The 15,468-nt window shown below is 41.1% G+C and overlaps 1 protein-coding gene across 1 annotated transcript in view; it reads left to right on the top strand.

Moving 5' to 3' along the window:
• The first annotated feature begins 1,890 nt into the window (after positions 1-1,890).
• The window catches only part of MCCC2 (methylcrotonyl-CoA carboxylase subunit 2), a 75,716-nt gene continuing 62,138 nt past the window's right edge, over positions 1,891-15,468 (top strand). Inside the window, exons 1-4 of the mRNA XM_023729535.1 lie at positions 1,891-2,139; positions 4,328-4,394; positions 9,411-9,495; positions 14,742-14,843. Coding sequence (XP_023585303.1) covers positions 2,011-2,139; positions 4,328-4,394; positions 9,411-9,495; positions 14,742-14,843 — 383 coding nt within the window. The 5' untranslated portion in view covers positions 1,891-2,010. The remainder of the gene's footprint in view (positions 2,140-4,327; positions 4,395-9,410; positions 9,496-14,741; positions 14,844-15,468) is intronic.

The following is a 15,468-nucleotide window of genomic DNA, read 5'->3' as shown; positions in this document are numbered from 1 at the left end:
GTGAATAGTAAGATTTGTTGGACCAATGAGAACCCTCCGGATTGTGATTACTGAAACATGTACCAATGATTGTTAAGAAAGACAATTCAAAATGTAGGATCATGGTTTCTAGCCAATCTGTGACAAGGTGAAGCTTTCAGTGGTTTTACCCATTTGTAATGTTAATATATACTGAGGAATCTGTAGTGTTCCTCTAACACGGACAGACAGCATGCTTGTCTGTTTTCCCATTCTTGCCTATTCTGTGATATTTCCTTGGACTCGGGCAGACATGGCTCTAGCAGCATGCTTGTCCATTTGCCACTTCTGCCGTTTTGAATATATGCTGAGTAAAACTTTTAGTTTTGCTTTACTAAACTGGGTGATGTTTTTACCCTACAACAGCCATAGTCTGCTTATTTCCCTTAAACAGCAGTTCTATTTTGAGAAGAAACTGGCTCATTGACCAAGCGTGGAGGTGTGTGCATACACATGGAAAAGTGTAAAAGAAGTCATTCATTCACTCGTGTATTCATTTCTATTAGCAGTGATTGAGTACTCTGCGACGGCCTGTGGATACAAAGAAGAATGAGGCCATAGCTCCTGTTCTGAGGAGCTCATTGCCAGGGAAGAGAGTTTGCTCTCTTACCACAGTCACCTCAGATTCCCTGGAATCCAACGACCCGTCAAGATGGCTGGTTCAACATCCAGTTGGAGAAATTCTGCTTCAGGTGGGTTTTCAATGCTCATCTTTTTATTCTGATATTTATAAACTCTTCTCCCCCCTTCATATACATATACACCTATATTCACTATCATATCACTACATTACTTTTCCATAGCCCTTATCACTGTCAGAATTTTTATTTTTATTATTTGTTGACTTGTTTATGATCTTCCCTGCTTCATAAAGGAAGGCACCTTGCCTGCTCTCCCCTGTACCCCCACTGTCAGGAGAGCGCTGACACATATTAGAAGCTGAAAAAAACTTGTTGAATGAATGAATAAACATGTATTTTCTCCAAAGAGTTTTATTTCTTAGGGCAGGTTAATGCCTGCTCAGTTTCCAGTGCTCATATAAGGATAAGCTTTCTCATGTCCAGGAACAACCTTTTTTTTTTTTTTCAATGACAATTTTTTTTTTTATTGTTGTAGTTAAATAGAAGTTTACATTTCAAGTTAGTCTCCCATATAAAATGTTATACATACGTTGTTATGTGACCCTAATCGCTCACCCCATTCTGCGACAGCACACTCCTCCTTTCCGCCCTTCATTCTCCATGACCATTCAACCAGCTCCTAACCCTCTCCGCCTTTCCATCTCACCTCTGGACAGAAGCTACCCCTTTGGTCTCCTGTATCTACTTGACTAAGAGGCACACTCTTCACGACTATCACTTTATGTCCCACAGTCCAGGCCAATCCCTGTCTGAAGAGTTGGCCTCGGAAACTGTTTTAGTTCTGGGCTGATAGTCCAGGGGCCATGCTTTCCGGGGTACCTCCAGTCTCAGCCAGACCGTTAAGTCTGTTCTTCTTACTAGAATTTGAATTTTGCACCCCATCTTTCTGCTGCTTCATCAGGGACTCTCTGTTGTGTTCCCTGTCAGGACGTCGGAACAACCTTTTTATTAGCAGGGAAAGAAGAAAACAGAACATAGAAGATAAACTGAAGCCGAAGCCAACGAAGCTAAACCTCAGCTCACTCAGCTCAGTGCCGTGGGAGATTCGCCCCACCCCGGAACCAGAGCGCGAGGGCCAGGGAGAACGCCCAGGATCGCGATGGGACAGGACCTCGCGGGGCTGTGCCTCTGTTCTGTATTGGCCGGGTTGGGGGGGCGTGGCGCGCGGCCCTGTCCAATCGCCAGCAGCGCGCTCGAGCACGTGCCGGGGCTCGCCGGGGAATCTGAGAGGAGGCAGTGGGCTGTCTGTGGCTGCAAAGACGCGAACAGAACCGGGTCCTGAGTAGAAGGTCCCGGCGGGGAAAGCACTGGCCTCTATCTCGCTCTCCTCTCTCCCTCTGTGCCCGCCGCGATGTGGGCTGCCCTCAGGTTAACCCTGCGGCCGTGCGCCCGCGCTGCTGCCCCCGGGCTGCGCGTCTATCACGGGGACTCGCTGGCTACGCTGGGCACCCAGCCAGACTCGGGCTCTGTCATCTACCAGGTAGGCTGGGTGAGCGCCCCAGCAGCCCGGGCCTTAAACCACTGGGCGGAGCCTGTGATTCCCCTTTCTGCACCAGGGACGGACTGGGCTAGGCGCTGGTTGGGAGCTAGGAAGCATGTGGAAGGTGGGGCCACTTTAACAGCTGTAGCTCCTTTCTCTGGAGCCCGGATCGTGATTCTGGGACGCACTAGCGTGTCGTGCAGTTTCAAAAAGAAAATAATTCCAAATCGAATAAGTTTTAGTTCACTCTTAGAACTGACCCTGCACTTTGTATCTCTTTGAAATCAGTGCTTCTTAAGATCTGGCTTAGTATGGTCACTTGGGGAGCTTGTTGAATATATCCTGGGCCTTTTCAGTCCGTGGGGTTTGACATTCCTTAAACTCAATGAGAAGATCTTTTGTTAAAAACAACAGAATTTGTCAGTCTGTGTATTGCAGAAATTGTGTTGAGAGGGATAGAGCTATAAAGTGGAATTTCAAACACTGGATCATTTTGGAAGGCTGCCTACCTGGTGATGGCCCTTCACCATCAAAAAGGATTCATACGATCAAGGTTTCTGAAACACTTAGACACTTAATCGAGGTGGATCTTTAACCCTAGAATAAGCGCTAACAGTGAAATGAATATACCTGAAAAAGCACAAAGCAAACAAAAAATAGTAGCTTTAGTTTACCTGTGCAGTGAAATAAAGTTTCTTTTCCACATAGCAACAATGTATTAATTGGGTCTTTTTGTCACTTGTGTGTTGGAAGGTGGTAAAGGAGAGTGGAGCAAAGCAGGAGTTAGGGGCTGGAGTCAGTATAGTGTACCCATCCCTGAGCCATAGTGTGGTGGCTGCAGCCCCAGGGTCAGGGTGAAAGCCCCAAAAAGAAGGTGCCAGAGATGCCACAGACTCCCTCTCCCACAGCTCTTCTGTGCCCAAACTGGAGGAGGCCTTTCTCTTACAAAGCCTTTCTTTCTTTCTGTTTTAAATTGTGATTTAGGTGAAAGTTTACAGAGCAAATTTGTTTTTCATTGAACAGTTAATACACAAAGTGTTTTGTGACATTGGTTACCAACCCCACGATGTGTCAACACTCTCCCCTTTTCTACCCCAGTTTCCCTGTTTCCATTCGTCTAGTTTTCCTGTCCCTTCCTGCCTTCTCGTCTTTGCTTTTGGGCTGCTGTGCCCGTTTAGTCTTGTATACATGATTGAACTATGAAGCACGTTTCTGATGTGTGTTATTGTTGGCCCTATAGACCTGTCTAATCTCCTGTCTAACCTCAGGAGTGACTTCAGTACTGAGTTAAAAAGGTGTCTGGGGGCCATACTCTTGGGGTTTCTCCAGTCTCTGTCAGACCAGCAAGCCTGGTATTCTTTTTGTGAATTTGAATCTTGTTGTACATTTTTCTCCCACTCTATCTGGGACCCTCTATAGTGGTCCCTGCCAGAGTAGCTGTCTTTCTTATAGAGCTCTCAGGTGACAAAAGAAGTTAAGGTCACAGCCCTTGCTTGTTTCCACCCTAGGGGCTCTCCATACAGAGGCCTCTCTGGCTGCTCTAAGTCCCTTTATATATTTCAAGTGACATTATACAAGCTACTGTAATGCCACCTCTTGGTGATGGGCTGAACAGACATGCTGTGGTGCAGAGCTTTGTTTTTGTCAGACAGTTCATGAGGAGTTTCTGTATTTGCTGAATGTGAACCAAAGGGATCTCATACCCTGGGTTTAATCATAGAGCAAAGTTCTTGGCTTCCCCTGTTAATGTCAACAGATACTATGATATTCTGAAAAAGTTTCCATAATAAGATAAGAGATTTGTCTCATATCAAACCCTTTCCATCTGGTATGTTTCCAGTTTGCCCTGAATGGAGACTTGGGAATGGAGATTACAGGCTGGTGTCCCTCTATTTTGGCTGCACGTTAGAATCACTCAGGGATCTCTTAAAGATCTTAATACCTAGGCCACACCCCAGACCAATGACATCAGAATCTCTGGGTGGAAGGAAGAACCAGACATCAGCTTTTTTTTCTTTTAAACTCCCCAGTGATGTACAGCCACGATCAAGACTACATGGATGACCGTGGCCCATGTGGAGAACACACAGTGGGGTGGCACACATTTATATTCTTGAGAGTTATTTTGGTAAAAAGAGAATTGTTTCCTAATATTTTCTACCCTTCCCCTTTTTTGTTTCTGTTATAGGAAAACTACGAACAGATGAAAGCACTAGTAAGTCAACTCCATGAACGAGCACAGCGTATAACACTAGGTAAACAGCATTTATTCTTCAGTTTATTTATTTATTTACCTAAGATGTCCCTTTATAGTTACTAGTTTTAGGAAAAACACGTAGTGTTAAACTTTTGACTCTTCAAGACTGTGCATTTGCTGGTATGTAAACAACCAAAGCCACTGCTGTGAGTCCATTCGAACTCATAGCGAGCCGGTAGGACAGAGTAGAACTGCCCCATAAGGTTTCCAAGGCTGTAAATCTTCATGGAAGCAGATTGCCACATGTTTCTGCCAAGGAGTGGCTGGTGGGTTCAAACTGCTGACCTTTTGGTTAGGTGCTACACACTTAACCACTGTTGCACCAGGGCTCCTTGCTGATATATAGGCATTTTATTTCAGTTTATTTTTTCTATTACTAGGTTAGTTTTTTTTTGCTTATATAGCACTGTCACTATTTGGGATGAATTAAAAACTAAAATTTATCAAATTTTTAACTGTTTTTTTTCTTTAAAGGTCTTATTTCAGCCACAGCATCACACTAAAATTTTTGTTCTACTTAAAGCAGCTAAAACATTCCCTGCTCATCAGCCATAGTCATGCTATATACTAAACTTTGCCCAATTATGCATTTTCGACTGTGTTGCACAGCTTGGGAGTAATTTCTCTGTGGGTTTATTGCTAATTAAATAAATGGGATTAGCTAAAAACTTGGCAGATTATCACTATTTCCTATTTTTAAACTGTGGACATAAACGACATTCTTTCTGCTTGGACAAAATTGCAAAGGGAGAAGTATAAAATATTAATGTAGAAACAAATACCTTGTAATATGATGAGATGCATCATTCTGTTGTGCTGTTCTTGGTATCTAAAACAATTTTACTTTTTTAGGGCCATGTGACTTGAATCTAAAGAGCCTGAATACAGATCATTTTCAAAATAAGATTCTTAATATTTTACTTTACTTCAAAGGACGTATATGAATTTTGTAGCCTTCATCTTTAAAAACATCTTTCCAACACATAGACAGAGACTTTTTTTCTGTTATATCTGTAAATCTGTGGATTTAAGAATATTACATTCTTAGATGTGATTTTACTACATGCAGAGGACAGACTCCCAGTAGAAGTAATTAAGGAAATAATTCAGGGAAATCTTGGTAGATTTCTCTTTAGTTTAAATAAAAATATTATTCATATGATTTTTTTTTCCCCTTTGAGGACTTTAAGGATGGAGGCAAGATAATTGACTTATGGTAGAGGAACAAAGAGGCATCTGAAGTTGCTTACTCATGTAGATAGGGCATTAGGGAAGAAAGCAGCTCAGTTCAAGGAATGGAACCCTATTGCAGTGGACCATTTGGCCTTTCGGGCCTGTTCTGAGAGGTGGACCACCCCTGAGCCAGTGAGTAGAGGCCGACCTGAGTAGGAGGACTCACCTGGAGCCTGATGATGACTAAGCCTCAGGAGGCCTGTGGGGATGCATTAAAAGCCTGGGAAGAAGGAGGCTCAAAGAAACTTCCAGATTGGAGAGTAAGAACATTCTGCTCTCGGAAGAAGGGTGAGCTTGTCCCCTGGGAGCGTGTCCGCTGGGTACATAGGAAACTCTGCTTAAAAACCCCCACACTGGCCCCTAGTCCTTGTCCCAGGGTGAAAACATCAGTCTAGGGGATAAGAGATTGGGAAATTCTTTAGAAGAGACTGGCACCAATGACAGTAGAAACCCTGGGCCCAGTAAGAGTGTAGGACTGAGAGGAACAGCAGCAGAGGACAGGAGAAAGCAGAAGCCGGCATCCGCTGAACAGAGAAGTGGCAGCGGAGCGGTCTGATAGTAGTGGGCTGAGAACTGTAATGCTCTTAGTACTGGAAGCAGCAGAGACCATGAGTGGGCCTGGGTGGAAACAAAAACCCTGGCTGAGCGTGAGAAGCCCAGAGGCAGCTATGGTGGCAGCGAGAGGAGCGGGCCTGGGCAGCTGCAACTGAGCCAGGCAGTGACAAAAAACCTTGCCAAGGTGCAGGGGGTTCCACCTGCTGAGCCTGGGTGTACCCTGAGTAGTTCTGCTTGGAGCACCTAAACCACAGTGCACCTGCTGACACCTCACGTGCCTGCCCAGTGACATAAGAGGGAGCACTGATTTCTCACCATGAAACTGTTATTTAAGAGTGAACTTAGTTTCTGTTTATTGTTTGCTATCTAGTTTCCATCATGAAATCGTTATTTACTGCTTGCTGTCTACTTTAGTAATTAAGACAGCCTTCACCAATGCCACAGTGCCTTGACAGCATCCTTGGAGAGAGTATTGCTACTAGTTGGGGTCCTGTGCAGGTGCAGCAGTGCACTCAGTATTTTGGTCCTTTGTAGAATTTTGAAAGTGGTAGGCTGGGCTGGTTTTGTTTTTCTAATAATTGAGCAATTTTGGTCAAATTATTTAATCTCTAGTAAATTTTCAGTAACTCGTAACTTGAGACTTAGGAGTGGTTCTGTGACTTATAGGCATTCACTACAAGCAGACGTTTCTATCTTCTCTCCACTTAACAGATTAATCAAAATTAATTGAAAAGGACAGAAAATGGACTCATTTGGAGTCTTAACATTTTTGTCTTTTTTACTATAACAGTTGAGTCAAAATCAGTTAAACCCATTAAACCATTTACCATGACATGAACAAACAGATGTAAAACACAGAGTGAGACCAGTTGAAGCAAAGACTTCATTCAGATGGCAATAATTGCTCCTTTCTACCTATGAGGGTATTGGGAAGAGTTTAAAAAAATGAAGGCTATAAAATTCGTATAGCTGCTTCTAAGTAAGGTACATGTAAAATATTAAGAATATTATTTTGAAAGTGGCCTGTATTCTGATTCTTTAGTTTCCAGCCACAAAAATCCAAATCAAACTTACTTAATCTAGAAAGGAGAATTTATTTGTTCTTGTAACCAAACTATGAAAAGATGACTGGATCCAGGGGCTCTAGGGGACATATACATCACTCCCTAAAGTTTCCTCTGCCCTTTTGTAGCACCTCCCTCCGTCACCTCCCCCTAAACATACCTCAGCAGAGAACTTGGCCAGTGGTTGGGAGAACTGATCTGCCTTGACTCATACTATCATGGGACTAAGTCTTTCCCTCCCAGAATTATTTGCATTTAAGAAGACTACTAGATGTGTGATAGAATTTTCTGAGTAACCTTGAAGCAGATTTAATCTTAAAAATATGTCATTTCACCTCTTCAGGGAAAAAAAAAATTCCCCTCAAATATGGTAAAGAGTCCTGGTTTGAGAAATAAGGTTCAACTTGGGAAGCTTGTTTGAAATAGATATGAACTTATTTTTCTCACCCCCAAACAAAACAAAACAAAACAAAACAAGACAAAAAAGAACAAACACAAAAGGCTTTCTTAAATACCTGAACATTGCATTAAATAAAGACTATATGAAGGTGGAATTGTTGGGCAACAATGAAAATAAACATTCTGAGGTACAATTTGATACTTCTGTTCCTAATCTGTTATGGTTGATTTGCTGAGAGTGGTGTTCCCAAGACATGGAGCTCCTCAGTGCTTGAGTTGGCTGCTTGAGGCTTGGTACACCTCTGGCCTGAAGCAACCTCGCCATGTTATCTCAGCAGGCTCTTCAATTATTATAACTTCCTGTGTCATGTTGTGAACAATATCAGAAGATAATCTCTGAGTTAAGATACTAACAAAAGGGGTCTTTTTTTCTTCTTTTTTTATTGTTGTAGTTTAAGTGAAAGTTTACAATTCAAGTTAGTCTCTCATACAAAAATTTATAATAACGTTGTTATGTGACCCGAATTTCTCTCCCTATACTGTGACAGCACACTCCTTCTTTCCACCCCAGATATCCCGTGTCCATTCAACCAGCTCCTGACCCTCTCTGCCTCCTCATCTCACCTCCGGACAGAAGCTGCCCATTTAGTCTCATGTATCTACTTGAGCTAAGAAGCACACTCTTCACGAGTATCATTTTATGTCCCATAGTTCAGTCTAATCTTTGTCTGAAGAGTTGGCCTCGGGAATGGTTTTAGTTCTGGGTTGACAGAGAGTCCGGGGGCCATGCCTTCTGGGGTTCCTCCAGTCTCAGTCAGACCATTAAGTCTGGTCTTTTTAGTGGAATTTGAGTTCTGCACCCCACCTTTCCCCTGCTCTGTCAGGAACTCTCTGTTGTGCTCCCTGTTGGGACGGTCATTGGTGGTAGCCAGGCACCATCTAGTTCTTCTGGTCTCAGGCTGATGCCGTCTCTGGTTTATGTGGGCCTTTCTGTCTCTTGGGCTAATACTTTCCTTGTATCTTTGGTGTTCTTCATTGTCTTTTACTCCAGGTGGGTTGGGACCAATTGATGTATCTTAGGTGGCCACTCACTAGCTTTTAAGACCCAGATGCCATTCACCAAAGTAGTATGCAGAACGTTTTCTTAATAAACCTTGTTATGCCAGTTGACCTAGATGTCTCCCAAAGCATGGTCCCCAGACCCAAAACGGGTCTTTTTAATTGCTGTATAAGGTGTTCAAACTCTGTTCCACTTTGGGGCCTAAAAAGTTATGGGTTGCTAATGGCACCTTTAGGTAAGTTTTACTGTGCTTATCATGGAAGTCATTTCTAAAGTAATGCTTTTACCTGATACAAATGAAGATAGCAATTTTTCAAACTTCTGATAGCATGTAGCACAGTACTGGATACATATAGTAGGTTATTTAATAAATATGATGAAGGTAAGGCAGAATTTGCAATGCATGAATTATAGAAGAAATACCATGTAATTTCTTTAATTACTAGTGAGTTCAGAAAATGTGTAACGTACTGAGGGATTAGGGATAGATTGAAAAAAAAGTCAGTTTATTTACTTTAGAAAATTGGCGGCTCATAAGTTGAGTGAACTGAAAAATTTGCAGTTTCTCACAGGGTAAGTTGAACTTTTTAAAAAAGTCATCATATTTTGGACTAAGCCTTATTGGTTTCTCTGGCATTAAGTTAAATGGAGATCTTGTTTTTATCATGTAAATGTAATCTAATCTAATCGTGTTTTATCATAGGAGGTGGTGAGAGAGCCCGAGCCCTTCACATATCAAGAGGAAAACTGTTACCTAGAGAAAGAATCGACAATCTTATAGACCCGGGGTTGGTACCTACCCTTGTGTTAACACAGAGTGTTCTCTATTCCATGGCACTCCTAATATGATTTTGAATTCTAATTCTTATTGTGATGATTGAAATAAACATTTTAGATTATAAAGTATTATCACACTATAGGAAAATAAAATCCCCTGTCATTCTGTCACCCTGACATAAATGCTTTTATCATTCATTCAACAGCAAATGTTTGTTGAGAGCCTACTAGGAGCCCTGGTGGCACAGTGGTTAAGAGCTAAGCTGTTAACCAAAAGGTCGGCAGTTCAAATCTACTAGCTGCTCCTTGGAAACCCTATGAGGCAGTTCTTCTCTGTCCTACAGGGTTGCTATGAGTTGGAATCGACTCGATGATAATGAGTTTTGTTTTTTTTTGGTACTAGGTGTCAGGCATTGTTTGAGGTGCTAGTGATAAATCAATGAGCAAAACAGACAAAGATTCCTGCCCTCCTCATAGTAGAGTTTACATTATAGGAGGGGGAGATAGAAAATAAACAATATAAACGTAATACATAAATTATATAGGATGTTAGAAGGTGGTAAATACCATGGGAAAAAGAAAAAGTAGACCAGGATAAGGGAAGTAGACCAGGGTAAGGGGGAGAAAGAGTTGGGAGCTACTTGCAGTTTTACATGGGGTGGTCAGGGTAGGCTTCATTGGGAAGGTAACATTTGAACAAGATGTGAAGACGAGAAGATAGAGAGCTCTGTAAATATTTGGGAAAGAGTCTTCCAGGCAGAGAGAACACGGCTAGTACAAAGGCCCTGAGGTGAGAGTGTGCCTGATATGCTCAAGGAGTTGCCAGGAGGCTAGAATGACTTGAGTGGAAGGAGTGAAGGGGAGAGTAGTAGGTGACGGGGTGAGATTATGTAAGACCTTGTAGGCTATCCTAAGTGTTTTGGCTCTTACCTTGAGAGAAATGAGAACTATTGCACGGTTTTGAGTAGACTACTATTATGGTTTATCTGACTTATGTTTTTCTGGCTGCTGTGTTGTGAGTAGAATGGCAAAGGCGGAAGCAACAAGATAATTAGAAGACTGTTGTAGTGATTCAGGGAGAGATGATGGTGACTTAAACTAGGGTGGTAGTAGTAGAGGTGGTAAGAATAGTCAGATTCTAGCTATATTGTGAAGATAGGGCTGACAGAATTTCTTGAAGGGTTAATTGTGGAATGAGAGGAGTAGATGAAGACTCCAAAAAACATATTTTTTCTTATGACAACAGCAATATGTATTAATATAGGAAATATTAAACATGCACACCAACACCTAGTATATATCCTTGAGACTATTTTTATGCATATATGTATCAGACACCTACATATGTATTGTTTTTTTAAAACAAAAAGTTGAATCACACTAAATGTGTTTTATGACTTCCCTTTTTTCCACTTAGTATATCTTGAATCACCACTCATCTGCCAGTTTGTTGTACTGTGGGGGCTTGTGTGTTGCTGTGATGCTGGAAGCTATGCCACCGGTATTTCAAATACCAGCAGGGTCATCAATGGTGGAAGGGTTTCAGCAAAGCTTCCAGACTAAGACAGACTAGGAAGAAGAACCTGGCAATCTACTTTTAGAAATATTGGCCAGTGAAAACTTTATGAACAGAGGTGGAACATTGTCTGATATAGTGCTGGAAGATGAGTCCCTCAGGTTGGAAGGCACTCAAAATACAACTAGGGAAGAGATGCCTCTTCAAAGTAGGGTCGACCTCAATGACGTGAATGGAGTAAAGCTTTTGAGACCTTCAGTTGTTGATGTGGCACAACTCAAAATGAAAAGAAACAGCTGCAAACATTCATTAATAATCAGAACAGGGAATGTTTGAAGTATGAATCTAGGAAAACTGGAAATTGTCAAAAATGAAATGGAACGCACAAAGATTGATATCCAAGGCATTAGTAAGATGAAGTGGACAGGTACTGGCCATTTTGAATTGGATAATCATATAGTCTACTATGCTGGGAATGACAAATTGAAGAGGAATGGTGTTGCATTCATCGTCCAAAAGAACATTTCAAGATCTATCCTGAAGTACAGTGCTGTCAGTGATAGGATAATATTCATAGGCCTACAAGGAAGACCAGTTAGTATGACTATTATTCAAATTTATAAACCAACCACTAATGCCAGAGATGAAGAAATTGAAGATTTTTACCAACTTCTACAGTCTGAAATTGATCTAACATGCAATCAGGATACACTGATAATTACTAGCAATTGGAATGCAAAAGTTGGAAACAAAGAAGAAAGATTGGTAGTTGAAAAATATAGCCTTGGTGATAGAAACGATACTGGAGATTGCATGATAGAATTTTGTAAGACCAACGACTTCTTCATTGCAAATTCCTTTTTTCAACAACATAAATGGTGACTATATATGTGTACCTCTCAACATGAAATACAAAGGAATCAAATTGACTACATCTTTGGAAAGAGATGATGGAGAACCTCAGTATCATCAGTCAGAACAAGGCTAGGGGCTGACTGAAGAACAGACCATCAATTGCACATATGCAAGTTCAAATTCAAGCTAAAGAAGATTAGAACAAGTCCACAAGAGCCAAAGTACGACCTTGAGTATATTCCACCTGAATTTAGAGACCATCTCAAGAATAGATTTGATGCATTGAACACTAACGACTGAAGACCAGAGGAACTGTGGGAAGATATCAAGGATATCACACATGAAAAAAGGAAAAAGTCATTAAAAAGTCAGGAAAGAAAGAAAAGCCAAATGAATGTCAGAAGAGACTCTAAAACTTGCTCTTGAACATACAGTAGCTGAAATGAATGGAAGAAATGATGAAGTAAAAGAGCTGAACGGAAGATTTCAAAGGGCAGCTCGAGAAGACAAAGTATTATAATGATATGTACAAAGACCTGGAGTTAGAAAACCAAGAGGGAAGAACATGGTCAACATTTCTCAAGCTGAAAGAACTGAAGAAAAAATTCAAGCCTTGAGTTGCAATATTGAAGGATTCTTTGGGGAAAATATTCAATGATGCAGGAAGCATCAAAAGAACATGAAAGGAATACACAGAGTCACTGTACCAAAAAGAATTGGTCGACATTCAGCAGTTTCAGGAGGTAGCATATAATCAGAAACTGATGGTACTGAAGGAAGAAGTCCAAGCTGCACTGAAGGCATTGGCGAAACACAATGCTTCAGGAATTGATGGAATATCAATTGAGATGTTTCCACAAACATGCAAGGCTGGAAGCGCTCACTTGTCTGTGCCAAGAAATTTAAAAGACAGCTTCCTGGCCAGCTGACTAGAAGAGATCTATATTTGTGCCCATTCCAAAGAAAGGTGATCCAACAGAATGCAGAAATTATCTGAAAACATCATTAACATAACACGCGAGTAAAATTTTGATGAAGATAATTAAAAAATGGCGGCAGCAGTACATCAACAAGGAACTGCCAGAAATTCAAGCCAGACTCAGACTAGCACGTGGAATGAGGGATATCACTGCTGATGTCAGATGGATCCTGGCTGAAAGCAGAGAATACCAGAAAGATGTTTACCTTGTTTTATTGACTATGCAAAGGCATTCAACTTTGTGGATCATAACATATTATGGGTGATATAGCAAAGAATGGAAATTCCAAAATGCTTAATTGTGCTCATATGGAACCTGTACATAGACCAAGAGGCAATCATTTCAACAGAACAAGGGGATACTATGTGGTTTAAAATCAGGAAAGATGTGCCTCAGAGTTGTATCCTTTTACCATACTTATTTAATCATATGCTGAGCAAATAATCTGAGAAGATGGACTATATGAAGAAGAATGCAGCATCAGGATTGGTGGAAGACTTGTTAACCTGTGATATGCAGATGGCACAATCTTCCTTGCTGAAAGCAGAGAGGACTTGAAGCACTTACTGATGAAGATCAAAGACTAGAGCCTTCAGTATGGATTACATCTCAACATAAAGAAAACAAAAATCGTCAGCATTGGACCAGTAAGTAACTTCACGACAAAAGGAGAAAGTATTGAAGTTGATTTTATTTTACTTGGATCCATAATCAGTGCCCTTGGAAGCAACAGTCAAGAAATCATACGACGTATCGCACTGGGCAAATGTGCTGCAAAAGACCTGTCTAATGTGTTAAAATGCAACGATGTCACTTTGAGGAGTAAGATGTGCCTGACCCAAGCTGTGGTATTTTCAATCAAGTCATATATATGTTAAAGCTGGACAGTGAATAAGGAATACTGAAGAAGATTTGATGCCTTTGAATTATGGTGTTGGTGAAGAGTATTGAATATACCATGGACTGCCAGAAGAACAAACAAATCTGTCTTGGAAGAAGTATAGCCAGGATGCTGCTTAGAAAAAAGGATGGCAAGATTTCATCTCAAGTACTTTGGACATGGTACCATGAGGGACCAGTCCCTGCAGAAGGACATTATGCTTGATAAAGTAGAGGGTCAGTGAAAAAGAGGAAGACCCTCAATGAGATGGATTGACACAGTGGCTGCCAACAGTGGACTGACTCATAGCAATGATTATCTTGAGGGTGGCACAGGACCAGCCAGTGTTTCATTGTGTTGTGCGTAGGGTCGCTGTGAGTCAGAAGTGACGTGATGGCGCCTAAAAGCAACAGCAACAACAACAATAAACAATACCAACAGTACATCTTGAATGTTTATGTAACTGAGAGAGAGAGAATAGTGGAGTGGTTAAGAGTTTGATCCTTGGGACCAAACTTCTTATATTAAATCCTAGCTCTGCCACTTACTAGTGGTGTCACCTTAGACAAGTTATTTAGTCTGTGTGTGTCTCAGTTTCCATAGTAAGAAATAGGGATCATAATAGGATCACCTCTGAGGTATAAATGAGTTAGTGTTTCTGAAGCTCTTAAATGAGAGCCTGACGCACGGTGTTACGTAAGTATTAGCTGCTGTTCTCTTTCTATATTTATAAACACACAGTACAACATCTTTTCAAATAAGTATTTAGTGTTCTGTTGTGTGAATATACCATATGAGTTCCCAAAATATTCACATTGGATTTTGTTTTATTTTTTATAAATTCTTTTATTAAAGATTCAAAATTATTTAATAAATTCCTTTTGTTGGATTTATACATAATATGGATATTTGAAACATTGCCGTGTTAAAGAAAAAAAAAACTTTGCTTTCCCATGTATAACTATTTAAATGTGATTAAAAAAAAAAAACAGACATTAATTCAAGCAACATCCTTTTCCCTTGCAGGTCTCCGTTTCTGGAATTATCCCAGTTTGCAGGTTACCAGTTATATGGTAGTGAAGAGGTCCCCGCTGGTGGCATCATTACAGGCATTGGCAGAGTGTCAGGGTGAGTTTTCCCCTATTCCACAATGTGTTCAGAAGAAGAGATGCAGGCATCCAGCACTTACTTTACATGTTAGCATGCAAGTTGTATGCTATTTATATTATTTAGGGCTGAGGCTTTCTGCCCAGATACACACTTGATTCATGTGTGGAGCTTTAAAGACAAAAAGGGGGGAAAAACACCCAGGGAAAATCCTTGGGCTCCAATCCAGACCTCCCTACTTAACAGAATCTCCAGGTGTGGGTCTGGCATGCGTAGTGTCCAAAGGTTCCGCAAGGAATCTATTGCACAAGTGGTGTGGAAACCACTGTCTTAGAGGAGTAGTTCTCTAAATGTGGTCTCTAGACAGCAGCTGTTATGAGTTGGAATTGACTGGACAACTGTGGGTTTGGTTTTTGGTTTAGACAGCAGCATCGGCATCACCTGGGAACTTGTTAGAAATGTAGATTCTCAGGTCTTTTCCCGAAGTCCTAAATCAGAAACCCTTGGGGTGGAGTCCTGCAATGTGTGTTTTAATAGGCCCTCCTGGTTTTCATACGCTCAAGTTTGAGAACCACTGTACACTTAGGGAATCTAGATTGCTAGATGGTAAATTTATTTAGACACACACACACACACACACACACAC

Source organism: Trichechus manatus, unplaced genomic scaffold (genome assembly GCF_000243295.1).
Source record: "Trichechus manatus latirostris isolate Lorelei unplaced genomic scaffold, TriManLat1.0 scaffold00029, whole genome shotgun sequence".
Lineage (NCBI taxonomy): Eukaryota > Metazoa > Chordata > Mammalia > Sirenia > Trichechidae > Trichechus > Trichechus manatus.
This window is presented reverse-complemented; position numbering and strand designations above follow the sequence as displayed.